At 31.3% G+C, this 25288-nt stretch overlaps 4 protein-coding genes, 1 long non-coding RNA gene and 2 other non-coding genes across 7 annotated transcripts; 1 reads left to right on the top strand and 6 right to left on the bottom strand.

Moving 5' to 3' along the window:
- Positions 1-1825: 1825 nt before the first annotated feature.
- TRNAE-UUC (transfer RNA glutamic acid (anticodon UUC)) lies at positions 1826-1897 on the bottom strand. Its single transcript has one exon. It is a non-coding gene; the product is annotated as a tRNA-Glu (tRNA).
- Positions 1898-2858: 961 nt separating this feature from the next.
- LOC138341846 (uncharacterized) lies at positions 2859-3486 on the bottom strand. Its single transcript, XR_011214810.1, has 2 exons — positions 3289-3486; positions 2859-3166 (listed from the first exon to the last, which is right to left on the bottom strand). It is a non-coding gene; the product is annotated as an uncharacterized lncRNA (long non-coding RNA).
- Positions 3487-7913: 4427 nt separating this feature from the next.
- On the bottom strand, positions 7914-8844 carry SPGB (self-pruning G-box protein). Its single transcript, NM_001247416.1, has 3 exons — positions 8341-8844; positions 8134-8211; positions 7914-8030 (listed from the first exon to the last, which is right to left on the bottom strand). The coding sequence occupies exons 1-3, from the start codon at positions 8842-8844 to the stop codon at positions 7959-7961; spliced, it is 654 nt and encodes a 217-aa protein (NP_001234345.1). The 3' UTR covers positions 7914-7958.
- Positions 8845-11352: 2508 nt separating this feature from the next.
- On the bottom strand, positions 11353-11504 carry LOC112941006 (U4 spliceosomal RNA). Its single transcript, XR_003245834.1, has one exon. It is a non-coding gene; the product is annotated as a U4 spliceosomal RNA (small nuclear RNA).
- Positions 11505-15780: 4276 nt separating this feature from the next.
- LOC101266894 (aquaporin PIP2-5) lies at positions 15781-18079 on the top strand. Its single transcript, XM_069293838.1, is given in 5 exon segments — positions 15781-16140; positions 16210-16505; positions 17551-17691; positions 17793-17879; positions 17881-18079. Coding segments are annotated over 5 exon segments (831 nt in total). The 5' UTR covers positions 15781-15890; the 3' UTR covers positions 17938-18079.
- A 40-nt stretch (positions 18080-18119) lies between these two features.
- Positions 18120-21751, bottom strand: LOC101267188 (uncharacterized). Its single transcript, XM_004232465.4, has 5 exons — positions 21309-21751; positions 20427-20545; positions 19271-19328; positions 19071-19148; positions 18120-18637 (listed from the first exon to the last, which is right to left on the bottom strand). Exons 1-5 carry the CDS (start codon positions 21481-21483, stop codon positions 18444-18446), a joined length of 624 nt encoding a protein of 207 aa, XP_004232513.1. The 5' UTR covers positions 21484-21751; the 3' UTR covers positions 18120-18443.
- Positions 21752-23324: 1573 nt separating this feature from the next.
- On the bottom strand, positions 23325-24868 carry LOC101267473 (peroxidase 64). Its single transcript, XM_004232466.5, has 4 exons — positions 24432-24868; positions 24169-24357; positions 23883-24045; positions 23325-23799 (listed from the first exon to the last, which is right to left on the bottom strand). The coding sequence occupies exons 1-4, from the start codon at positions 24636-24638 to the stop codon at positions 23405-23407; spliced, it is 954 nt and encodes a 317-aa protein (XP_004232514.1). The 5' UTR covers positions 24639-24868; the 3' UTR covers positions 23325-23404.
- Positions 24869-25288: the final 420 nt, after the last annotated feature.

Genomic DNA, 25288 nt, shown 5'->3' with positions numbered 1-25288 from the left:
CCCACGCAAATTAACATAACAACCACTATTTCCTTGACCTTTCTCCTATAATAAAATCAAATCCCACATTAAAATGTTTCATCACTCTTTTTCTAAACTCAAAATGGCTTTGAAGAAATTGCTCATCTCAATTTGTACTTTCAAGGATGTGTTCATGTTAAAAGTGATTCAAGCCAATAACAATAATCAGAACAAAAAATCAAGAGTTCATCATGAAGAGGCTGGTGAAAAATACTGTTGTGTGTGCTTATCAAGATTGAAGGATGGAGATGATAGTAGAGTGTTGCCTTGTTTGCATGAATTTCATCGCGAATGTGTCGATAGGTGGTTAAATGGTGCACGGAGAACGTGTCCTGTTTGTAGGTTTTCGATGGAAGATGGAAACAAGTTGTGTCTAATTACAGAGGATTTAACAGAGGAGATGGTTATATGGTTTTCATCTTTTCATGTTGCTGGTTTCTGATCAACATGCTGATAATGTGCAGTGCAAAACATTGCCTAGTCACTCGCTATATGACACAATATTTGATACCGAAACACTGAAATCATGAAAAATGAGAAGTCACAAATGCTTTCTCTAGTTTTCAATATGTTTAGTTAGGGTGCATTGATTTCGAAATCATGAAAAATGAGAAGTCGCAAATGCTTTCTCTAGTCTTCAATATGTTTGGGCTGCATTCATTTCTAATTTCGTTCTACACCTTTTGATACTTTGAATTATCGTACTTATTATACTCTCAATTAATTAGAAAAACGGATAAGGATCTAAAATACCTTTAAAGTATTGAAAATGGTATAAAATTACCATTTATCCACCTATTGACTCCAAAATGCCTTTTTCATCCACCTATTGGCTCCAAAATACCATTGTCATCCACCTTTATGTTCAAAATTGGCCATTTTTAATTGTTTTAAAATTAAACTCTTTAAATATTTTTTAAATACTTGGCGTTCAAATATTAATTATAAATTTAATTTATAAACCAATCCACTACCCACTCATTACTAACTAAACCTCACTCAATTAATAATTCAATCATAATATCAAAATTGTCATAAACACTACTAAAACACGATGAAATTATAGATTACTGAAAATGACATTCAAAATTATTCGTGTCCGAATCGAAACCCCAATTAAATTTAGGTTGAGCCGCTTATTTAGGAGGACACTTTCTTTCAAAATTGATTAAGAAATTTATGATCAAAGGTAAAGAAGTAATACATCCCGAATTAATTCATGCACTTTTTTTAAATATAATTTTATAAATATTTATGATTTATTTTAAAACCTTTAATATATTATTTTGAAAAAAAGTTACCTATGAAGTAACATCACATAATTAAGACGTAAAAATAATTAAGATAAACATAGTCAGACTTTTAAGTTTATCGGTGATTTTTATGTAGCCACTTGAATGTATGATAATTTACTTCTATATTTTTTAAAAAACACTCAATTTGAAGTAGCTTGCATTAATAATATGATGGGTTCATTAATTTAGAGGGATTTAATAATGGGTGGGTAGTGGATTGATTTATAAATTACACTAATAAGTTAAATTATATCAAATATTTGAGCGCCACTTATTTTAAAAAATATTCAAATAGTTTAAATATAAAACCGTTAAATAAGTGGTCAATTTTGATCCAAAAGGTGAATGACAAGGGTATTTTGGACCCAATAGGTGGGTGAGAAGGGCATTTTGGAGCCTATAGGTGGATGAAGTATAATTTTGTACCATTTTCAATACTTTGAGGGTATTTTAGGCCCTTTTCCGTTAGAAAAATATAGAATAGCGGGAGCGATATGGAAAAAAAAAAGTTCCGTTACCGGGAATCGAACCCGGGTCTCCTGGGTGAAAGCCAGATATCCTAACCGCTGGACGATAACGAAAATTGATGTTGGTATGTATTGGAGATATTTAGTTAAACTAATATATACTGTTACGAAGTATTGAGTTGTAACGAACCATACACCAATCAATTTGAGTTCTGATTTTGATTTGTACGTCAAAATAATTGAATTCGAATCTATATGTGAACTTGATTACGATTAATGTTGGATATTTGTTCTGAGTTTGTTACTATGAATAGGTTTTTGAAAATCTCTATATTTGGATAGTCCTATTCTTATAGTAAAAAATTTAGGACTTTATAAATAGAAATTCGTTCCTTCTAACTTGGTTTGTTTAAAGAGAGGATTTGTGAGACACAAGTAATATATATGTTAACAACTATATGTTCTTAGTAAATTGGATGAGATTATTTCTCTCTATATTTTGTGCTCTAGTATTTATATTACTCATCTCTTATGTGCATGTTTGTAAGTTGATCGAATCACATTAATTGTATCTTTTATATATTTCTAGGTTGTCTTTTTACTCATGATTTTTAGATGTTTGCTTATAACTTTTGCATGACGATATTTGATTATTTTCGATCTTTAACACTTAAAATCTAATCCTCTTGAATCAAACAAAAAGCAGACTTTTTTGAAGAAATAATTTGCTACTTTATGCATAGTTTGTTTATTTTTATTTATATAACACTTAAAATCTAATCCTCTTGAATCAAACAAAAAGCAGACATTTTTGAAGGAATAATTTGCCACTTTATGTATAGTTTGTTTATTTTTATTTACTAGTTTATGGACACGTGCGAAGCACGTGTGTTTCATGTAATATTTTATAAATTGGTTAGATTTGACGAAAATATGTGTGTAATGAGTACTAAAATGTAACAATCTCAAATAAATATTATGACAATATTTTTTTTTGTAAAAAACTAAATTAAATAAGACTAATAGAGAGTAAACATAAAAAAACTAAATATGAAAGAAAAAATCAGCATACACATTGTTCTTTAAGACTTTAATCATAACAATAAATATATGGAAAAAGAATACAAAATCAATACATAATTTACCGAGTTTTTGTCACATTCTCTATTATCCAATCAAAATTCAAAAAGTCTTGCATGCAAAAAGCCAGTTGTTTTGCAAGTCTAGTGCACCCATCCAGGTTGCAAATCACAATCCATCAACTGATTCATACTTATTAAATGCAGGGAAAAACAGTAAATACACCTTCAGCTAAATGCCATCGGATGCTTGCTAGTTGTGTCTCGTGCTCTGGGTATGCTTCTTTCCCCTTTTCATCAATAACTGCAAAGATCAGAAAAACATAGATTCCTTGAAATCTACCACTAAAAGTTTCTGTACCAAGAAAGTCAACTCTGTAGTTTAGCTTTTGAAAGAACCGATAGTACACAACATCGGTGACATACCAACAACTGTTATATCAGCTCCATACTTCTTTGCCATAGCAGCGGCAGTTGCTGCAGCCTGATAATGTACCAAGAATAAGTTATGTTTATAAAGTTCACAGTGAATTGAGTAACTATGGCCATTTTTTGTTCGAATTCTAAACTGGCGAGGCATTGCTGGATGCTTCTAATCAATAGAACACGAAGAAGAGGAAACCCAATTATGTATGATAAGCTTAAGTTGAGTCTTTAAAAAGGTTCGGATAAGCATTTTAGAGAAAGGTATGATGAGAAAATGTTCAAATAAGAAAAAGGGAAGAAAGACGACAAAAGAAATAAATAATGCAGTTTGACAAAAGGTGCTGATACAGTCCACTTAATTTGTTCCAAGATTAGCCAATATATGTCTTTTCTCAGAACCAAAAGGGCACATCATTTTATTGAAACCTTTACAGTTTACACCTATTTAAATTAGGTGGTTATAACATGCAAACAGCTCAAACTGCTAAATTGGTAGTTAACTCCATATAAGAATGGCAATGGAGGCAGTGGGTTTGCCACTGGGAGCTATCTCCATAACAGTATAGTGCCATCAGCACGCCCCATTTAAATTTCTTCTGCACTTGCAACCCACTACAGTTTTCTGTCCGGTTAAGTTAATATCCTTCTCCATCAAGTCAAACAAAAGTATAAATCAAATAGAAAAGCATGAAGGTTATGACTTATGAATATTAATAATGATAATTCAATAGGTAATTAAATATAATCTCTGTCAATTAGTTTAAACTTAAACCATATAAATATTGTTAAAACTTGTAGTGAGATACACACCAAAAATTGAAAAAAGAAAATATAAATTCAATTAGCAAAATATGAAATGAATACAAAAATCTATATATAGATCAAACTTTATTATATGAAGGAAACTATATAATAATCATATTGACTTTGTTCAACTGTCTCTAGATTTGTATCTCAAATTATGTCCTTGATTTGAAGAAAACAGGGATGTTAGGTTGCAAGGCCGCAATTAGCCCAATAGAAGAAATAAGCTTGAAGAAAAGAGAAAAGAACCCTTGGATGATGCAGGCATCAGAGGCTTGTGGGAAAACTTAGATATCTTACTATCACTAGACCTGACATTACCTATGCGTTTTTTTGCTTCCTGCGTCCTTACTAGTAAAAAAGGGGCTCTTCGACCAAGAAGGCATTCTGGTAGGAAGGCCGACCACTACATAAGTCGCCATCCGTCCAGGAGAGAAGCAAATCTCTTATTGATTGTGTTTCATATAAAAACATTATTAGGGTCTCTTATTGATTGTGTTTCATATAAAAACATTATTAGGGGAGGGGATACTAAAGGTAAAAAATAAACACCTACTTCAAGATCATAAATGTACAAGATTATATTGTAACAAATTCACATAGTATTGAAGAAACTCAAATTGAATCATAATATATAAGGAGAAGCTGAGACAATTTTTATTCAAACTCAAATTATGTAAAATCTATTGTATATCTAACAAATCGAAATTCTCACTATATTGATAAGAACAGTGGAATACGATTACAACCTTAAGATTCTGATTGCAATAATCAAACTACCAAATTATAATGGAAATATTGAAATAACAAATAATTAAAGAGAAAAGAAGAATAGGAGATGAGAAACTTTAGATTCTAGAAGAAGAGGAGACGAAAAATATTTTCTTCAATATGTATAATCCCTAAATCAGTGATCGTTGCACCTTTTGATGGAATCATTCTCACATCCACTACTCGACCCGTATCCCAAATTAACCTGGTCCTATTGCTTGTTCTAGGCCCAATAGCCCTTGTCAGTCCTATAACTACTGGTGCGATTGGTTCATAAAAGTATATGTCCTAAAACTTTGCTTTAAAGGAGTTGTCATTGGCTTGAAGCATGAAAGATCCGTAATTGAAATCCTTAACCTGAGTAAAGCTAACAAAAATCAAAGCAAGATCAAGATTAATATAGCATAACCACTCCAAGATACTTCATAATCATCAAGAATTTGCAAATCTGAAATAATCAATATTCTAACCTAAAAAAATGAACAAGTCTATAAAATATTGAAGAAACTAAAATAAAATTACTTACACTCTCTTTGAAACTTTAAATCTCATATCACAAATGCACAATTGATGTGGTAATCTTGATGCCCCCAAAGCTGAGAAAGAAAATATGACAAACATAAATATAATTAGATGTGATATACATATAAATCATGAAATCTAAAATTAAAATAATATGAATAGATCAAATACAAGTATGGATTTTGCGATTATCAATTGTCTAAAAAACCTTTCATCCTAGGCTTGTTTCATATTATTCAATATTTGTATTTATAAATTTGAAAAAATCATCTTTATTCAATATAGGCAAATGAAGAGACAAGAGTTTTAATAAACTAATTAAGAGGTTTTAAAAACAGATATACATCTTTTTATCTTCCATTTTTTTTAATGTCTTAAAATTTCACATTTAATTGGATAATGTATCTAAATTAATTTTTTTGGACTTCTTAAAACAATGATTTAGTTCGGAAAGGTCTTAAAATAATGTTAATGATTGACTATGATAAATAATGTAATGTGACTGACTTTTCATATTTTTTCAGTTTTTTTTTTTATATTCAGCAAGTTTAGAGATAATTAAAGTTTAATATCTAATCAACAATTATTGAGATGCTATATGATTTATTTTGTATAGGGGTAAATTGGTAATCTTTACACTTTAGAGCTTCCCACTTATAATAATATATGATAAATATATACAAAAGAACTAAGAGGTTCAAGATGAGGAAAGGGGAAATATATTGAAATGTACATAGTTTCCCTGTATAGACACTTTCAACTTTTTTGCCACTTTACATTCCACTAAAATGCAATATTGATCTCCAACTTATACATGGTACTACAAAAGCAGACAATTGACTTGACTGGACCTATACATTTTCACTTTAATTGTTACAAACAAAACTTGTGTTGTCGTATATAATTGATGCAACACAAGAGAGCACATTCACATTCAAAATTATGTAGTGAAAAAAAAGACATTTGGCCCACATTATTATCTGTTGACCACAATTGGCTAAGGTTCCAATAGACATGGATGAGGATGACTCTTCTCTATGCCCCTTGAAAATGACTCCACTCTTTCTGTATTGTCTCATCCATAAGCAATCGTGAATCATTTATTTAAAAATAAGGTTATTCTTAATATTATAGTCACTCTGTTTCAAGTTGAGCCTTTCGCAAAAACTTCTCTATTTTTTCGAGATTTGCATACAATCTACTTTCTCCAAACTCTTTTTACTGGATTTTACTGTATATGTTGTTATTGTATTGTAAATAGAAAAAATCCAATTTTACGTTTACAAAAAGACCATCATTCTTTGTTGAAAGTATTACGTCAAAATGCAACAAAAAAGGGCATCAAGCATCACCATCTATTAACCTAAAGTACTAATAATATGGAGGAAGAAAGAAGTCATATTCCTAGCAAAACATTGGGCTAAATTAGTGACAGTGATGGCACAAGAGAAAATATATATATATATATATATATATATATAAAAGTGATAGGCAATAAGAGAAGCAATTTCTACCCCAAATAACATATGATTCCAAACTTTTTGACTGTATGATGCTATACTTACACGTACTCCTTATTCCAGCCCAACCTATTAACAAATTTCAATAAAAGACGGTACTACATTACACGAGGCCTCACCTTCTCCCAACCACTCACTTTACTTTTTTTCTTATTCATCTAATCTTCAAAATTCACTTGTTCAAATTATTCTTAATTCCCATAACGCAGGGTTTAAATTATCATTCATCTTGACAAAAACCTTTTTTACCTTGAAATTTTCTATTTAACGAAATCACTTTTTTAATAGTGTGTTGACGAAGGGTTCAATTATAACTTCTTTGCTAGAAAATTGTATTTTGCAAAAAGAGGTGATATCATATTATGTTACTATATATTTACCATTTATGACAAATCATTTAATTATTGATTAGAGTTGTAGAGATTTTAACCATACAAGAATTAAGCACACCAGATTTTTATTATTTTATTTTTATGTCCGTACATAAATTAATTTATAATTTAAACATATTTTTTACTTGAACTTATGAGATTATAAATTGATAACCAATTACTCAAATTAATTTTTTTTTTATAAAAAGAAAATAATACCGATTTGGATTGGCTTAGAGCTTTGGATTACTATTTTTATTAATTCAACTTTTAAACAAGTATTTATTCAAACAAGAACACTAGAAAAGCTACTCTATTTTAGCTTAAAAATTATCTAAAATAAGTAAATCTAAACGGTATCTAGTCACCGCCAACCAAATTTTAGATAGAAAGGGGGTGGACGGAACAAATGAATAGATACAGAAATATGAGTTGCAGATCGTTTTCATTGCCATAAAAAAGACTAAACCGTCTTTCTATTTGATAGAGTACTAATAATGGCCTACACTTTCCTTAATTCACAACCTATTTTTTCCCTTCTTATTTTGTCATACGAATATTCATCGCCCCACAAGGCCACCATCAAAACAACAGTTGGTGCATATTACAAACAAAATACAGCCAAATGGGAAATTGTTCTTAATACTAATGTAGCACTAGGAAACCAAATTATAATAAGATCTCAAAATGGAGCAGTTGACGTCCGATAAAGAGTGTTCTTTTTGGGAACTTGATTAGCTGCATCTACTCGTAACTGTACAAATTAAGAAAACACCAATTTATTATGAATCAGTTATATCCATTTTTTTTATAAACTGAATTTTAAAAGTGACAGAAATAAAGAAAGATAAGAGAACCTGTTGCTGCTGCTTCTTGAGCCTTGCATTTTCTTCAACTAAATGTGCCACTTCTGATTCCAACTCGTTCATATAAGCCTGCAAACAGAGTAACTCGGCATATTGTTCAAATCAAGAATAGAAGCAGCAAAAGAGTAACAATATGGAACATAGTTGATGTATAAGCACAAAATTGACAGGATTAAGACAAAGTTGAGTGTCACTTACCTGCTTTCTAGCTCTTGATCTAGCAGCAGACTCTCTGTTCTTGATCATCCTCTGATTTCTTCTATCCCCTGTAGAATTGTCTTCTGTTTCAGGGACAACCCTTTTTCTTCCACTTGCATTTGGTTGGTGCAAGATTGAGTTTTGCCTCAATGGGTTATCAAAGAAATGAAGCTCAGGAACAGAGTTCAAATTCAGCATAGTTGTAGCTGAAACAGGGGAGGCTGCTGCTGCTGCTGCTGCTGGTGAAGATTCATTAGCAAAAGGCCTTGCCAAAAAATCTTGTAAAATCATTCCACCAAAATTAGCAGCTTGATGATTATGATCATGAAGATGATGATGATCTCTAGAGTAATTCGTAGTGTGATCTTGAAGTGAAGAAAGATTAATATCTTTCCACACTTCTTCCATTGTTTTGAGTCTTGGAGAAAATGGTGAATGAGATGAGGATGAAGATGAAGAAGAAGAAGCAGAGAGTCCCCTGTTATCACTGCTTGATGACCACATAATTGGATTCTTGAAAAAAGAAAAAAATAGTGAGGGGAATGTACTCTTTTTTTATGTTGAAGTATTAGTACTACTTTGTTGTAGTAACATTAAGTAGGAAGCAATCTTGATAAGAGAAAGTTGTTTGTGTTGTCATGTCGGAGTGGTAATTACAATAGACACTTTGGCGGTGATTTTGTACTATGTATTCATAAAGTTACCTACCAACTTGGGTTAACAAGACATATGAACTGAGCTTTTGTTTCAAGAGTGAACTAGTTTATCAACCAATTTCAAGACAACTACCTAGTCCCTTACCTAGTTTATACAAAAAAAATTTTTTAAAAAAAAACTACTTCTAGGATCCTAATTAGCTATATGGTGAATTATCATTCAATATAAAAGATCATATCTTATTTGTATATATTTCATAGAAGATTTCATTTTGTAGCTCATAATGTAGTTAAGTTTTCAATATCTGGTTGATATATATTTTAAGAAAGACTATTTCCAATGGTAAATGATGTTGAACGATCCTTTAGATATATTTTATGATAGTTTTGGCATTTTGACAACATGTAAAAGAGGCCAAAAATGGCTCTTTGCTATATTGGTTTTTAATATAAAAATATATTATGTCCAACCATTAAGATTAATGAAAATAAAAAGTAAGGATAATGAATAAACACTTTAATTATTTTGAGTAGGGATATCTGCACATTTTATAAAGTTATTTATGCCAAATTTGAATGTCTAGTATTGTATCATGAATTAATTAATATTAGTGACAAATTTAGCCTCCTCAATACCAAATTAGTTTCCTTTTTTAACAAAATGTAGCATCAATATACATGAATTCATATGCTATTACCATAAAAAGGTAAGGAATTACTTATCATTTTGTGGAATTTCTAAAGTTGGAATCATCATAATTCAAAGATGTCCATGTGCTTTTGTTTCAGTGATTTTGTGTTTTTTTGTCACTATTTTTTTTGTTTGTTTGTTATACTTCACTATGATTTTCAATTTTTTTTACTGTACTTTCAATTAAATTAAACAACTCAACATCATAAATATATAATCAATAGTGAACAAAAAGCAAACAGTTTTAACAAATTGTCAAAAAAATAATACTATATTAAAGGTCTTATTACTCTAAAACTTATTTTATTAATAATCTTTTATTCATTTTTGACTTACGTGACATGTAGGTCGAAAGACATTGAAAATTATCTACAAAGATAAATTTGGGCATAAATCGAAAGTACTTATATATTTCCCAAAAAAGAATTAGTCAAAAGAACTATCAAAACTTAGGACCACTCCAATTGTATCGCCTCGCTCTAATTCTATGCTAGCCTGCTTCTACCACATAGATGAAAAAGTTAGACGAGCTACTTTTTCTTCTAGGTCATGTTATATATTTTACGAAAAAGAACTATTACATGAAATTAAAAGTGTTAGTTGAGACTGTTCCATCTTTAATTAAAGGTTTCAATTTGAGTCCTAGACATACAGATTTTTAATGAAAGCACTTTTTATGAACGATGTCCTACACAATACGAATTCAAATATAATCGAACTTTAATAATGATTATCAGAATTATTTTTAAAAAAAAGTGTTGGTTGTGAGAGAGAAGGAAACAAGTGGAGAAAGATTAGAATCCATTTTTGAGAGTGGACGTTTACACTGCCAAATGGAGTAATAATAACCCTGGATAATGCAGAGAAGTACCTGTCAACTCTTATTAATGTAGGCCTATTATCACTATTCATGACCCCCACCTGTGTGTTTTTTTTGTCAAGCAGAGAATCTGATAGGAGTTTTCCTATCTAATCTAGTTTCCTTCTTGGGTTGCAATTCAGTCAGCTACACCTCCTAATTGTCACCCCCAACAACACTAACTTAGTGCAAAAAATAAATATCTGTCATCTCAGTTTTCATTATGAAGTCACTTTATATTCATTCTCAATTGAATACCACTCTATTAACAGATTGTTATAGAGAGATTAATCAAGTAGTTGGCAAGCTAGCTTTTTTTAGTCACAACACCAACACCAACATTTTTGTACTTCAACTACCTCTTGAATCAAAGGGGTTAATATCAATTGATCATCATATTGGAGTCTCCCGATTATGAGAGTCTCCGACAGATAAACGAGACTTTACATTCGACTCTGTTTCACAAATACGTAAGGTCCTCCCATATTTGTGTATTACTAGATGTGGTCTTCATTTTTGGCAAGTACAAATTTGGTTTGATGTATCAATATGCCTCCTCATTTCAATATGAGAAATGTCGAACTAAATAAATAGTGGTTGTGTATGTCAGATATCAGTGTTAATTCCATTGGGTATTAAACATGTTCTGCTAGTAACTCATTGGATTGTACCTACTCCTGATTCCAAGGGATAAAACTTGATAATTTTTAGTCAATTGAACTCCACTATTTTGACAAAAAGTAAAAGAAAAAAGTGGTTTTTGGCTTGGCTTTGAAAGAAGGTAAAAAATTAGACTAGAATTGGAGGGCTTAACCCAGAAGGGAAGCCCTTTCAAAAATTCTCAATGGCCAAGGCAAAACCCAGGCCAATGAGGGGGTTTGGAAATAGTTTTCAACCAGCAATAGACGCGCCTCGGTTAGAACCTCACTAGCTGCGTCATTGCCCCAAGCGCAAAGATAACTTTCACCACAATCTGCTATCGATTTTTATAGGTATCCTTCCTGGAACGTTGTCTTCATCTGTTCGATGTGGGAGAACAGACTCCTCGTTACCATAAGCCATATTAGCTAAACCAAAGTTACTAGAAAAGGTTAGTCAGCTCATCCGGACTATGTAATGGCACTATCAATAATTTTACATATGCTATGTACTATTTAATTTTAAAAAATTAAATTATATTATATAAAGTGATTTGATACGAAAAGAATAATATAAATAACTCAACTTCATGTACCTTGATTTGAACTAACAAAAGGCGGCCCAATTTGTTTGGGATATTGGGTGGACTTACAAAATTGGTCCAACATTGATTGGCCCTTTGTTCGAAGAGAATTTGCAAATTTTGGACAGAACAGCAAAGTTTACAAAATCTGTAAACGGGTTTGGTGAAGGAGGGAGGCAACCCGGATGACAAAGTCCCATTTACTAGACGGTTCAGAAATAAGACTACGAGCTCATTTTAGCTTCTTTTTTTTTTTAAAAAAAAAAAAGTTCCTTTTAAGTACAAAAAAAAAAAAGATTAAAATTGAAATGACTTTTACATCAAAAAAACTAAAAAATATGAAAAATATATTTTTGATTTTTGACTTATTTAAGTTATTTTTAACCTTGTCAAACTTTTATCTTATTTGAAGTCATTTTTGATTTACTTTAACTTATTTTTTATATTTGCTAAATATTTTCAGAAGTAAAAATCAACCTACTTTTAAGTCAATTCAAACACCCTTTGACATTACCAATTGTTGCACATTAATTACAAGATGAATTTAAGCTGACGTTTGGCCCCAAGTTTTCCCGAGAAAATTTGACTATTTCAATATCTTCTAAAAATTATTTAAAATATCCATAATTTTGTATTATCTTTATAGGAAATATGCTCCGTTAAATAATAATCTCATAACATAATTAATAGCAATCAACAATAACAAAATAACGGCATACGCAAGAGTAATACATTAATCAATATTCAAACTTATTATTAAATCGGATATAATTGTAACCCCATTAAGAACAAATTGTTCTTTTTTCTCATTTTGCCACTTAAAATAAAATTCGAACTTTTCCAAGAAGATAGTAACAAATTATTCCTTTATATAGTCTCCCTCTATTATTATAAGAACAATCTCTTCCTTACAAATTTTCTTTTAACTCGTGTTGTTTTATAGATATATCAGGAGTAAACAAATTATTTGAAATTCTTGACAAATAATCAAATATATTTGTTCAAAGTTATGTAGTCAAACACCACTAGCTAAGTTTTTGGGATAATGCACAAACATTCCTTGATCTATGTTCGAAATTTGAGAGACACACTTATATTATATTAAAGTCTTATTACCTTTTGAACTTATTTTATTAATAATTTTCTACCCCTTTTCCACGTAGGTCGAAAAGGTATAGAAAATTATTAATAAAATAAGTTCAGGGGTAATAGAATATTAATATAGCATAAGTGTGTCTTTAAAATTTAAAGTATAGATTAAGAGGATACTTGTGCATTTTCCTTTTATTTGGGGCCAAACGGGTTCTAAGATTTTCAAATTGTGCCAACCTAATAGTTAATTTTGATTTCAAGTCTGGCTCATAGTCATGTATTGAAAACATAAATTTATGGTAATTTTTTTTTCGTGTGTCTATTTGATTTGGCTTATGTTTAAGTGTGGACTTAGCGATATTTTATAGATTCATCTGAGTTCAATAATTTTGGAAGTTGGTATCTTTTATATTAAAAAAAATAACAATGGAAAGGTTTTTGTTACTTTGTATGTACGAGAACCAGCCTTTTGTAATTTGCATTATTGAGATTATATTATTCTCTAAGGCCGCCTAAGCAGTAATTTTAATTTTGTGAAAAAAGCATAAGAACACAAAGTGTACAAGGCATTTTTTTCCAGATTTTGCTTGTCTACTCATTAAATTCCTCATTATTTTTTTACAAGTTTCGAGGCCCATTAAAATAAAAGAGGTAGCCACACAATTAACAGCTTGTTTGGCTCAGCTTAAAAGTTGGTCAAAGTGACTTAAAAGCTGGTTTTTGATTTATTTAGCTGTTTGACAATACTCAAAACAGCTTATTTTAAGTTAAAAAAAACTTATTTTAAGCCAAAAGTTAAAAGCTGGGGTAGGAGTGTTTTTTTATTTTTAGCTTATAAGCTGTTTTAAGTTGACCATATTTTTATCTTTTTGTGCTTAATATTTTTATACAATCTCCAAATTACCCATATAACATTCTTTGTTCCATTTATCCCTTTTCACGTTTGACATAACAACTTCAGCACTTTTATCCAAACGCATAACTACTTATTTTAAAAATAATATTCAGCACTTTTAAAAGTACTTTTTTAAAGCTGCTTTTATTAAGCCCATCCAAACGGGTCATAAGTTAATTTTATATGTCTATCTTCACATGTAGGTAGCTAATTATGCTGTATATATAAGGCATGCCAGCTTGAAAAGCCATTTAATTTGGTAACCAAAATAGATTAATCTTGGGGTTGAGGAAAAGAATTAATCAGCGGGTCCCCAAATATCTTTTTCAATGAAGTACTAGTATTAGTATTATTTTTTTAGTACGCTCGTTTAGACATATAATAATATTTGTACGAAAAAAGAAAGGTTAATATGTGTATGATGTTTTAGATTCATCGATCTATTGATAAGTATATATAAAATAATAATTATTGATTATTATTCTGTCTAAATTCACAAAAAATGAAGTCGTTTGTAATAGCCTAAAATGTGAATGTATATATAACCTATAACATAAATGAGCGTATTATGAAAAATAATCTATAAACATTTCTAGTAAAGACATTAATATTCTAAACTAAATAACATATAGACATATCAAGTAATTTATTATTAAAAATTATAAAGTTTGGGAACCTCCTGAAAGCTAAAGAAAAATCCAACAACAAAAAAAAGTCCAAGTTGTAATAACTAAAAATGTCTAAAAAATGATATACACTATTTAAGATACATTTTTTTTTGAGATTATTGATCGGGTATCCCTGACCTCCTAGCTAAGTGATACAGTATTAGCTATTACCTATAAATGGCAGTTTGAAAACTTTATTTTTTAGTGTAGTGATCAAAATAGAATAATCTTGGAGTTGAGGAAAAGAATCTGTGGGTCCTTAACTTCTTTTAATTTCAATGGAGTATACAACTATTTTAATTCATAATATAGGAGGCCTGTAAGAGGAGTCCTCATATTTTGGGAGTATATTTTTAAAGAAATTCTAGTAGTCACAGGGAAAAGAAAGACAAACATACCATGTACAGAATAGGTTGATCAACTAGCTCAAATAGTATTAAAATAGATTTATTAAAGTATATATATAATGATGTTAGTGCACTATTATTACCTAACAGTACGACCTCTTAAATGCATCGATGGTTTTCGAATGTGAAACTATAATGAAAAGGGTGGTTCGATATTATAAAAAAAAAAATATGTATCTTAGATTCACAAATTTAAGGGGTCTTATTTTTTATAATGATAGGTTATAAGTTATTTGTAGAAAAAGTAAACATTTCATGAAAAAATTAAGAAATTATTAGAAGAAATTTGACATATTTGGAGTACTACATCTAATAAAAAATAATTTAAAATAAGAATAATAATATTATCAGATGAAGACTAGAAGAAATAAATTATATAAAAAATATTAACAATTAAATTTAAAGCTCCATTTAATTTTTATTTTAAGCCACTAATACGCTTGAGTTATCAACTTTTGTTAATATTTTTAAATCATCTTTAGTTGAGATAAAATATTTATTCATTATGGTTATTCACTACTTTAGAATTTTTTTTTATCTTTAGTATACAAAAATTGTTGTCCTAATTTTAATAAATATTAAGACACAAAGTCATAACTTTTCTCTATCTTTTTATTACTTTGTAAAAATGAGTTGTTTCGTTATAATTTTCATCAAGTAGGTCATTATTTTGTTTGTCAAAAACTTATTATGTCTTATTGTTATTTCCTATCATATTTATTTCAAAATATCAAAGTAATTTTATTTTTTTTAAAATCTAATCAAATTTCTATAATATTGTACCATATTACTACTGTTCATGCAGTTATTATTTTGGTAACAAGTTAACGTCAGACTGGAACTTTGGAAGGTTTACGTAAGTGTCCAAATATATATTTATATATATATATATGCATGTGTTGTTGTTTCCTTTTTAAAATTTGTTGCATCAATTTATTCACACCTTTTAACTTGTAAGTTGTAACCATTACACAACCTCTGTTTTTTAATTTTATAAATACCCAACGTGTAGCATCACTCTCCTTCAGCAATCATAGTAGTAACACACTAATAATAAGATATGGTGAAAGACTACGTTGATCCACCTTCAGCTCCGCTGTTTCAAACAGCGGAGCTCTACAACTGGTCTTTTTACAGAGCCTTGATTGCTGAATTTGTCGCGACGCTTCTTTTCCTCTACGTTAGCGTGGCTACTGTTATCGGCCACAAGAAGCAACTTGGTCCCTGCGATGGCGTTGGACTTGTTGGTATTGCATGGGCTTTTGGTGGCATGATTTTTGTTCTCGTGTATTCCACTGCTGGGATTTCTGGTACGTAGAATTTAAACACTTTAAATATAAACAACGATTTATGAATAAAAATGTACGTATAATATATAGGTGGGCATATAAACCCGGCAGTGACGTTTGGGTTATTACTAGCAAGGAAGGTGTCATTACTAAGAGCGGTGGCGTATATGGTGGCGCAGTGCTTAGGAGCCATTTGCGGCGTTGGTTTAGTGAAAGGTGTGATGAAGGATGATTATACGAAGCATGGTGGCGGTGCTAATACCGTCGCAGTTGGCTACTCAACGGGCGCAGCATTAGGTGCTGAGATTATTGCTACTTTCCTTCTCATGTATACCGTATTTTCCGCCACCGACGCCAAAAGGAAAGCACGTGATTCACACGTCCCAGTAAGTCTCATCCATACTCATATTCATATCACACACTTTTACTTCGTTTCCAAAAATAATTATACACTACTGAATTTGGAAACATCAATGGTATAAAATGTTTAACCCTGCAAGTTTTCAAATGCGTAGAAAAGTTGGGACTACTCAAGGATTACAAATTTCCCAAGTCTTGATTTCTTCTATTAATTATATATATTACATGTCATTCGAATTATATGTAACTTCACAAGAGTTACCATAGTTTAAATTAAAATACATTGATTTATAAAATTTATTCCTATGTATAAATTAGAAACATATATTTATTTATATTTGTCATGTTGCACTTTTCGAAAGTCAATTCGATTAACTTTTAAAGATTACATTAGTTTTGTTATGCTTTTCGAAAGAAAGTTAATTCAATTAATTTTCAAAGTTAACTTAAATTACATTAGTTTTGTTACGCTTTTCAAAAGTCAATTCGATTAATTTTCAAATTTAACTTAGATTACATTAGTTTGATATTTTAAACAAAAAATTTAGATATTCAAAAATTATATATATATTTTGCATATTAATATTATTAAAAAATATATCTTAAAATGTTAGTCAAAATTCTTATAATTTGACTTTAAAAATAGAAACCATGACAAATAAGTGGACAAACTTAGAATCTATTTTTATATATTTACCAACTTTGTTTGATTCTTTTATAAAATGTTTTAAGTCTTATACACAGCAAGAAAATATCAAGTGTGTAAATTTTAGAGAACAAGGCTTAAAATCCTAACAGAAACAAAATAAACCAAGTGTTGACGGGTAGAGTTACCTAATAGTGATATGATGGAAGGAACCAAATGCAGAAATTGACCTGGGCACCACGATATAAAATTGACATATTTACGCATACAACCCCTATAATATTCATAACTGTTGAAAACTATGGATGTAACACTAACAAGACATAATTGAAAAAAAAGGAAGAGAGTGTTGAGAGATTGATATGGATGGGGATACTTACGAAGTCCAGTAAAAGAAAAGATGTTCATCGTTTGTGCACCCACAGGTTCTAGCACCATTGCCAATTGGATTCTCAGTGTTTATGGTGCACTTGGCCACCATTCCCATCACTGGCACTGGCATCAATCCTGCTAGGAGTTTCGGAGCTGCTGTCATTTATAACGATACCACGGCTTGGAATGACCATGTAAGCACGATAATTCTACATCAAGCTGTCTATAGCTAGCTAGGCTTATAATTAAAGCTAATCAATCTCATATATACATTTCCTAATCTGTTTTTGTACAGTGGATCTTCTGGGTTGGACCCTTTCTGGGAGCATTGGCTGCTGTTATCTATCACCAGCAAATCCTGCGAGGCCACGCTGCCAAGGCCTTTTAACTCCTTCTACAGCAATTCCAGCAACAAAACCACTCTCATTACTAATCACTAATAATAATGCTATCTACTCAGCAGAATAGTAGCACTGAAGTAGTAGTGTTGCTGTGCCTTCAATTCCTTTTGTTTTCACTATATGTGGCTTGTAAAATATCCAGCACAGTTGGGATATATCAATGTCTTAACATTATTCTTCATTCCTAATTCTTAGTAATTCAGTTGATTAAACAGGAGTCATATGATAATTGATAAGTATTAAGAAATAAGTCAAGTTACAAATTCAAAGATAATATCAGTCGGTAATTCAGTATAAAGGCAAAAAATCTTTTCTACTTTCAAGCTGAACAAGTGTATACTTCAAAGAGTAAACAACATATTCATATCTCTCCACATGATTAAGAAGCAAATAGCAATGAACCAGCTTGTTTGTTCTGTTCTATTACCACTTACCACAAATGTAAAACTTGAGTTCATGGTCAATGAAGTAGAGAACAGTATCAAAAGGTTAATATCCCTGATCCTAAAACCGAGCACCACTGGCTTTTCAGATACATTTCTTCTTCATAGGGGCAAAAGCAATACAGGGCAAGGGATGAACTCAGCAAGAAGGTTTGCATCTACATGCTTGGAATGGATAGCTTCCATGCTCATAACTACCATATCCAAGTTCATATCATCAGCAATTTCACCAATAATGGCTGTTGGCTTGCTTCCTTCACCTAGCCGCTCTAACAGCTTGAATTCTTGATATCCACCTGTACAAAGGTTTGCATATTCCAATCAGCAAATATACCAAACAAATGTAAAAGTAAGAGTGAGGAACGAGTTCAAGGTAGTTAGTATAATGAGAAGTAGGCCAAAGCATATACAACATACAAGCAAACAGAACATGTTTCAACATTCCTATCTCCATGTACCAGGATGCTGTGCTGCATGATCAAATAGCTGCAGACTCACATAACAAAACCTCCGTAGCAGAAAAATGAAATAACCATGTTATAATAAGATAGAAGAATCTGTCTCATAATGCAAGCCAAATACTGAAAGTTCCCCAAAATTACTCTGTGCTACAGGCTTGCATGCAAAAAGCCAGTTGTTTTGCAAGTCTAGTGCACCCATCCAGGTTGCAAATCACAATCCATCAACTGATTCATACTTATTAAATGCAGGGAAAAACAGTAAATACACCTTCAGCTAAATGCCATCGGATGCTTGCTAGTTGTGTCTCGTGCTCTGGGTATGCTTCTTTCCCCTTTTCATCAATAACTGCAAAGATCAGAAAAACATAGATTCCTTGAAATCTACCACTAAAAGTTTCTGTACCAAGAAAGTCAACTCTGTAGTTTAGCTTTTGAAAGAACCGATAGTACACAACATCGGTGACATACCAACAACTGTTATATCAGCTCCATACTTCTTTGCCATAGCAGCGGCAGTTGCTGCAGCCTGATAATGTACCAAGAATAAGTTATGTTTATAAAGTTCACAGTGAATTGAGTAACTATGGCCATTTTTTGTTCGAATTCTAAACTGGCGAGGCATTGCTGGATGCTTCTAATCAATAGAACACGAAGAAGAGGAAACCCAATTATGTATGATAAGCTTAAGTTGAGTCTTTAAAAAGGTTCGGATAAGCATTTTAGAGAAAGGTATGATGAGAAAATGTTCAAATAAGAAAAAGGGAAGAAAGATGACAAAAGAAATAAATAATGCAGTTTGACAAAAGGTGCTGATACAGTCCACTTAATTTGTTCCAAGATTAGCCAATATATGTCTTTTCTCAGAACCAAAAGGGCACATCATTTTATTGAAACCTTTACAGTTTACACCTATTTAAATTAGGTGGTTATAACATGCAAACAGCTCAAACTGCTAAATTGGTAGTTAACTCCATATAAGAATGGCAATGGAGGCAGTGGGTTTGCCACTGGGAGCTATCTCCATAACAGTATAGTGCCATCAGCACGCCCCATTTAAATTTCTTCTGCACTTGCAACCCACTACAGTTTTCTGTCCGGTTAAGTTAATATCCTTCTAAGTTTCTAACATTATTTATTTGTCAATAGTTTCTCCCTCTGTCTGCTTAACCCACCATGACCACTATAAAGTTTCAAAAGAACTGTAAATCTTGCCCCTCCCCCCTCTCCTCACCTGCCGCTTTCCCACTAAGAGTCACCCGAACCTCCACCTTTAAAGTCCTCCCCCTCTCCCCACAAATAGTCGAGGTGAGATGTAATTCTGTCTTTGGCTACAGTTAACAACAGCTAGTGAGGAATCAAAACCGGTCACATAATTCTACGGTGAATGAAGTTCACCACATATTACATTTATGGAGGATCTCACAATTTTCCATCAACCATCTACTTCAGAATTCAAATATGACACTAGGAAAATGAAATTAATTCTTTTTTGTAAAAAAAAATGCAAACTAAGAGGCTTAAATAGTTGGAAATCCATAATTCCCATAGGATTAAGTTAAAGGAGGCAAGGGCTGATTTGTTTAAGCACCAATACTAAGAAGGAAAATGTAGAAAAGAAGTAGACCTGTCTTGAACCCTCAGAGAGATAAGGATTCCGGTCTGTAATTGGTAACAGTACATGCTTGAAGTTGGTGAAAGCATCTGCTGCTGCGCTGTCTTCAGATGCTTGAGCCTTAACAGATACTGGAGAAATTAGCAATAATAAGTTCCCAAGGTCCACTTTTTGAAAGACAAAGAAAATGCTAGTCGTATGATTGGATAAGCGACTCTTTCATAATCCTCAAAAAAAGTAGACATCAAGTAACAACTGAAGATTACTACTATTGTTCTCTATAAAGCTAATATGGCCCAATCAAACACTTCAGATAAGACACATCCTCTCCCACGAAATTTTACAAAGCAGCAACAAATCTTCACAAAACTAAAAGTTCCATATATCTCTATAGCTTCACACTTTTTAAAAAGAGTCCTTTGGTTCATTGGATAGTATAAAGCCTATACATTGTTTAACCTAGAAAAGCAGATAATTGATCAAAAGACCCCTAGTTGGCTACCTCAACTTTCACCTAGTTGGCGAGGGTACAATTTCTCACCTTGTAATCCCCTTTCCATTACCCCAACCCCCTTTCTTTTTTATAAAAAAAAAAAGTAAATAAGAGAATTTATACCTAACGGCCTAGAAAACCATAGTAGGATGGTGAACTTTACAGTGACGTTAACCGGTAATAGCATAGACGCACAATGAAGTTGGGTAAAGGAAACAGTTGCGTGAATTTCAAGGTTTTCAAATTAACAACCACCAGATTTCAATTCTTTCAACTCAATAACTACCATCACTAAATTGAATTAGTAAACGTTATCTACGATAAACACAGGGAAAAAAAACAAATTAGCAATCTACTGAAATACCCAATTTACTCAGTCAGAGAGAGAAAAAAGGCATTACCTTTGAGTCCGATTCTCAAATTCTTGTGGAAATTAGAGAGGCTGCAAGTTTTGAGGTTTGAGGAAGAAAAAGAAGAACTCACCGAAGATGAAAAGGGGCGGGTAAGGATGGAAGTAGCGGTGTGGAAGTTTGTAGTATCAGCCGGGACAGTAAGGAAGCAGTGAGCAAATGCCATGGATGAATAAGATTTCTGGGTACTCGACAAGATTTTATGAGTGTGGCTTCCAGAATATGCAGGATGATAAGGACTATATATCACGATTTCGAGTCGGGCCTAATCACAAAATTTCTTGGAAAAATAGTTTTAAAACTAAATTCTAGATAACAAAAGGTTACAAATTGGTGCCATTTTAGGATTTTCTTAAAATTAGTCTATCTAAATGAGTCTCTTCTTTCAGTTTTCTACTTTTTTTTGGTACTATATCAGTTTCATTTTACTTGTTTCGTATAAAAGAATTTTTTATTTATTTTTATTTTACAAAAAAAGAATGATTACTATTTTCAATCAATTTTTAGTATTAAATATCAATATAAAATAATAATAATAAAATTTAAAATTCTAAAATATCATTAATAATAGATTAGGAAAATAATATATAATGACAAACTAATAAATCAAATTAAATGTTATAATCACATTTTTGATTTAATTGTGTGTTGTAGCAAACTATTTGTCAGTGCCTCTCTCTCTCAAACTCTCGCTCGCCACTCTCCCTCTCTCACTCGCTCCCTCTCGCTTTTATACAAACACAAGTGTATAAAATGCGTTTAATTTGTATTTGTATAAAGCGAAAAAAATTTATATATATACATATACATATATTTTCGTTTCTCTCTCCCAGATCTCGCTCACCCTCTCCCAGATCTCCCTTACCACACTCGCTTCTATAGCTAATACAAATAGAAACATAATGTATAAATTGTGTTTTCAATTGTATAAAACGGGAGAAAATTATATATACACATGCAAATATATATATATTCATCTTATATACTAATAATTATACAATGTAAATATTCCCATGCCCAATTTTATTTTGTTTTGTTCTCATTCTCGTTTTATACATACACAATGCATTTGTATAAGGATACTTTTGTATAATGTTCATTTAGACATATACAATTGCACAAACTTATACATATACATAAATTGAAATCTGTTTGTATAATGTATATATACAGAATCATACATCCAAACTAAGGACGAATCTTCACTGTATACTACAACGAATTCTATTTTTCATTTATATACATATTTACAATATACACTTATATACAAGATTATATACACAAATTATAGTTTTATACAAATATACAAATTCATATATCCAAATTAAAGAGGCACCTAAACTGTATAAATATACAAAATTCGAAACAATAGTCAACAATCTAAACTGAGCTTCAATGGAGTTCTTAGTGATGAAGAAGACATAGAAGAAAAGAAATTCTACTAATATATAATGTGCGTGATTTCAAAAAAAAATTTCTTTTATTGCAATCGAAATTACTGTCTTTTTTATTTATTTTTTTTAAAATAAATTATATATAAAAAGAAATCGACAATCGAAATATAAAAAAAAATAACTCCATAGCAAACACAAATTATACTATAGAGTGCAATTATATAAAGTACAACCATGGAGTACAAATATGAATTTTAAGAGCTATTATTTAGTTATTGATCAAATATTAGTCACTCATTTATTTGGGAAATTGATATTGGGGGACTGGTGGTCTATGGGGTGTTTGATATTCACTGAATTTCTTTTTACATAAAAATATTACTCCTCCAATTAGTAATTATTCATTTTTTTTTTAAAAAAAAATTGAAATTATACATCAAATAATGATTATACATCAAATAATGATAAAATATTTATATTAATTACTTATTATTTTTCAAAGGCGAGGGAACTAATCTTTGATGCTGTGTTCTTTGTGCCGGCCACTTGTGGTAACAACTTTCTTTGTCTATTCCCTTTCTCTTTTTTTTTTTTCTTCTTCCCAATTATAACATTTGAAACAACTGATCAACTCTTCCATTTCATCTAATTTAAATTACATAAAAATATCAAATTAGAATTAATAATAATTAATTAGTTTACAACCCTGCAATTTTTTCTAACTTCTTGACCTCCTGTAAGGCTACTCATCTTAATCATAGAATTAGAAAATGCCTTATGAAAAGCTGCTTTTGAGGTAGCAAACTTATAAACTAAGCTCTTCGTTTTTGGTATAGTGAGCAATGAATGATCCGAAAATAACAAACTTTTCTTTTGTAGAATTAGCCTGTAATGAGTATTATCAAATGTTGTTGGTGAAGGATCATTGCTTATTCCTGCGTTTTTTGCCCTGTTTTTGAGTGGACATATGCCCTTCAAGCTTGCTGCAAACGATGGACGTAGTGTAGGATCGATGTCATGTGTGGCGTTGAAGTTGTATATACGGTTCATAAATGATGAGCAATGGGTAAATCCTAGAGTGTGCGCACCTGCAAGCCAGAGAGAAGAAATGTATCGTCGTATCAGATGTAAGTTGAGTGACCATTTTTAAGAAATCAAGTTTGGTGCTGACCTAAGAGAGCCACCAAGTCGTCTAGTGAGAGACCTCTTTGATGGAAGCTTTGTTGGAGTTGAGAAATGTTGAATGTAGGCTTTGGAAGCAGTGTTGTTTCACTAGCTCTTGATATTCGTCCGTCTTTTCTTCCTTTAGGCACCTTCCAGTAAGGTCCGCCTGACTGAAAAAACAACTAGTAATAAGCTTATACAATATAGTATTTATTACACTCTATGCAAATCCACATCATCCAAACACGAGAGAGATGTTCAGTATATAACTTTTGCAGGGGATATGTACTTACTAACACAACTGCATCTCTTGCAGCAAACGCTAAAATATCAGCACAAGACACTACGCCAGGACATATAGCTTCAACTGCTCTCTTTGCACCATCAATAACATAGAATCCGTGCAAAGAACCATTAGGAGGCGCGTCCTTTTCCGCGGTGTTTTTCCCCTTGGAGCTCAACAAAATAGAAGCATCACAACCCTTCAAGCAAGGTAGAACAGAGGAAGTAAGTACAGTAAAAATAACTAATATGCTTAGCGAAGATGCTTATTTACCCGTAGGAAACAATCATGGAAATGCATCCTTAGAAGTGTAGCGGGCACTGTTCTGTCTTTCTGTGCTTCCTCCTTAACAACCTTCATTACTATGTCTTCAGCTTGAGGGCATGTTTTTGCATAGTAATTGGAACTAAGTGCATTGCTTTGAGAATAGTAGATGGAGAAAAAAATAAATGTGCTCAATAATGGAACAAAGTATGCCATTGGACAACTATTCTATGACTTGTGTTATTTGACAACTACAAATGCTTACTTATAGGTAGAGAACCAAACCTTTGTGATTATTCTTTGATTTGTAGATTTGAAATGATTAACTTGAATAGTAAAATTTGGTGGCATGCATGTTTGCCATAGATAGTAGAGTGTTTTCTAAGCATCTCTAATTGCTATTTTTCTCATTACTTTTTGTCTGTCCAGCAGAAATTCTGCTTTATGCCTAATCATTAACTATGGTGGTTAACATTTGAAATTTATGGGGGGAAAGTCATTATGCATGTAATTAAGCTAAATTGTCTGGTTCTCAGCATTAGTCATTTCAATTTGAAAAAAAGGTGGTACCTAGTAGAGTAAGATAGTAAGTAGTCAAGTAAAATATCACTTCACACATGGCTTTATATCTATTAGTATGAAGCATAGTATCTATTTGTTTGTTTGCAATGATAACACATAATTATGATTTGATCTTCCTGCTTATCTACTTGATTATTACTCCACCACCAATGTCCCGCTAGCTAGAGCCTTCTATATAAACCAAAATGTCAAAAAGTTGATAGAGAGAATAATCTTTTTACTTCTTTTTTTAATTATCTAAACAATTACCTCGGATTCTCAATGATTAAGTTATAAACATGTTT

This window comes from Solanum lycopersicum, chromosome 2, assembly GCF_036512215.1.
Source record: "Solanum lycopersicum chromosome 2, SLM_r2.1".
Lineage (NCBI taxonomy): Eukaryota > Viridiplantae > Streptophyta > Magnoliopsida > Solanales > Solanaceae > Solanum > Solanum lycopersicum.
This window is presented reverse-complemented; position numbering and strand designations above follow the sequence as displayed.

What these genes read in the sequence shown, in the direction of transcription:
- SPGB (NM_001247416.1), bottom strand. Translation starts at nt 8,844, where the DNA reads ATGTGGTCATCAAGCAGTGATAACAGGGGACTCTCTGCTTCTTCTTCT. An exon ending in GATCAAGAGCTAGAAAGCAG is followed by an intron (nt 8,212 to 8,340) that starts GTAAGTGACACT and finishes CTCTGTTTGCAG; the next exon opens with GCTTATATGAACGAGTTGGA. An exon ending in TCAAGAAGCAGCAGCAACAG is followed by an intron (nt 8,031 to 8,133) that starts GTTCTCTTATCT and finishes TAATTTGTACAG; the next exon opens with TTACGAGTAGATGCAGCTAA.
- LOC101267188 (XM_004232465.4), bottom strand. Translation starts at nt 21,483, where the DNA reads ATGGCATTTGCTCACTGCTTCCTTACTGTCCCGGCTGATACTACAAAC. An exon ending in AGCTGATATAACAGTTGTTG is followed by an intron (nt 19,149 to 19,270) that starts GTATGTCACCGA and finishes TGATCTTTGCAG; the next exon opens with TTATTGATGAAAAGGGGAAA. An exon ending in CCGATGGCATTTAGCTGAAG is followed by an intron (nt 18,638 to 19,070) that starts GTGTATTTACTG and finishes ACCTTTGTACAG; the next exon opens with GTGGATATCAAGAATTCAAG.
- LOC101267473 (XM_004232466.5), bottom strand. Translation starts at nt 24,638, where the DNA reads ATGGCATACTTTGTTCCATTATTGAGCACATTTATTTTTTTCTCCATC. An exon ending in TCCATGATTGTTTCCTACGG is followed by an intron (nt 24,358 to 24,431) that starts GTAAATAAGCAT and finishes CCTTGCTTGAAG; the next exon opens with GGTTGTGATGCTTCTATTTT. An exon ending in CGACTTGGTGGCTCTCTTAG is followed by an intron (nt 23,800 to 23,882) that starts GTCAGCACCAAA and finishes TCTGGCTTGCAG; the next exon opens with GTGCGCACACTCTAGGATTT.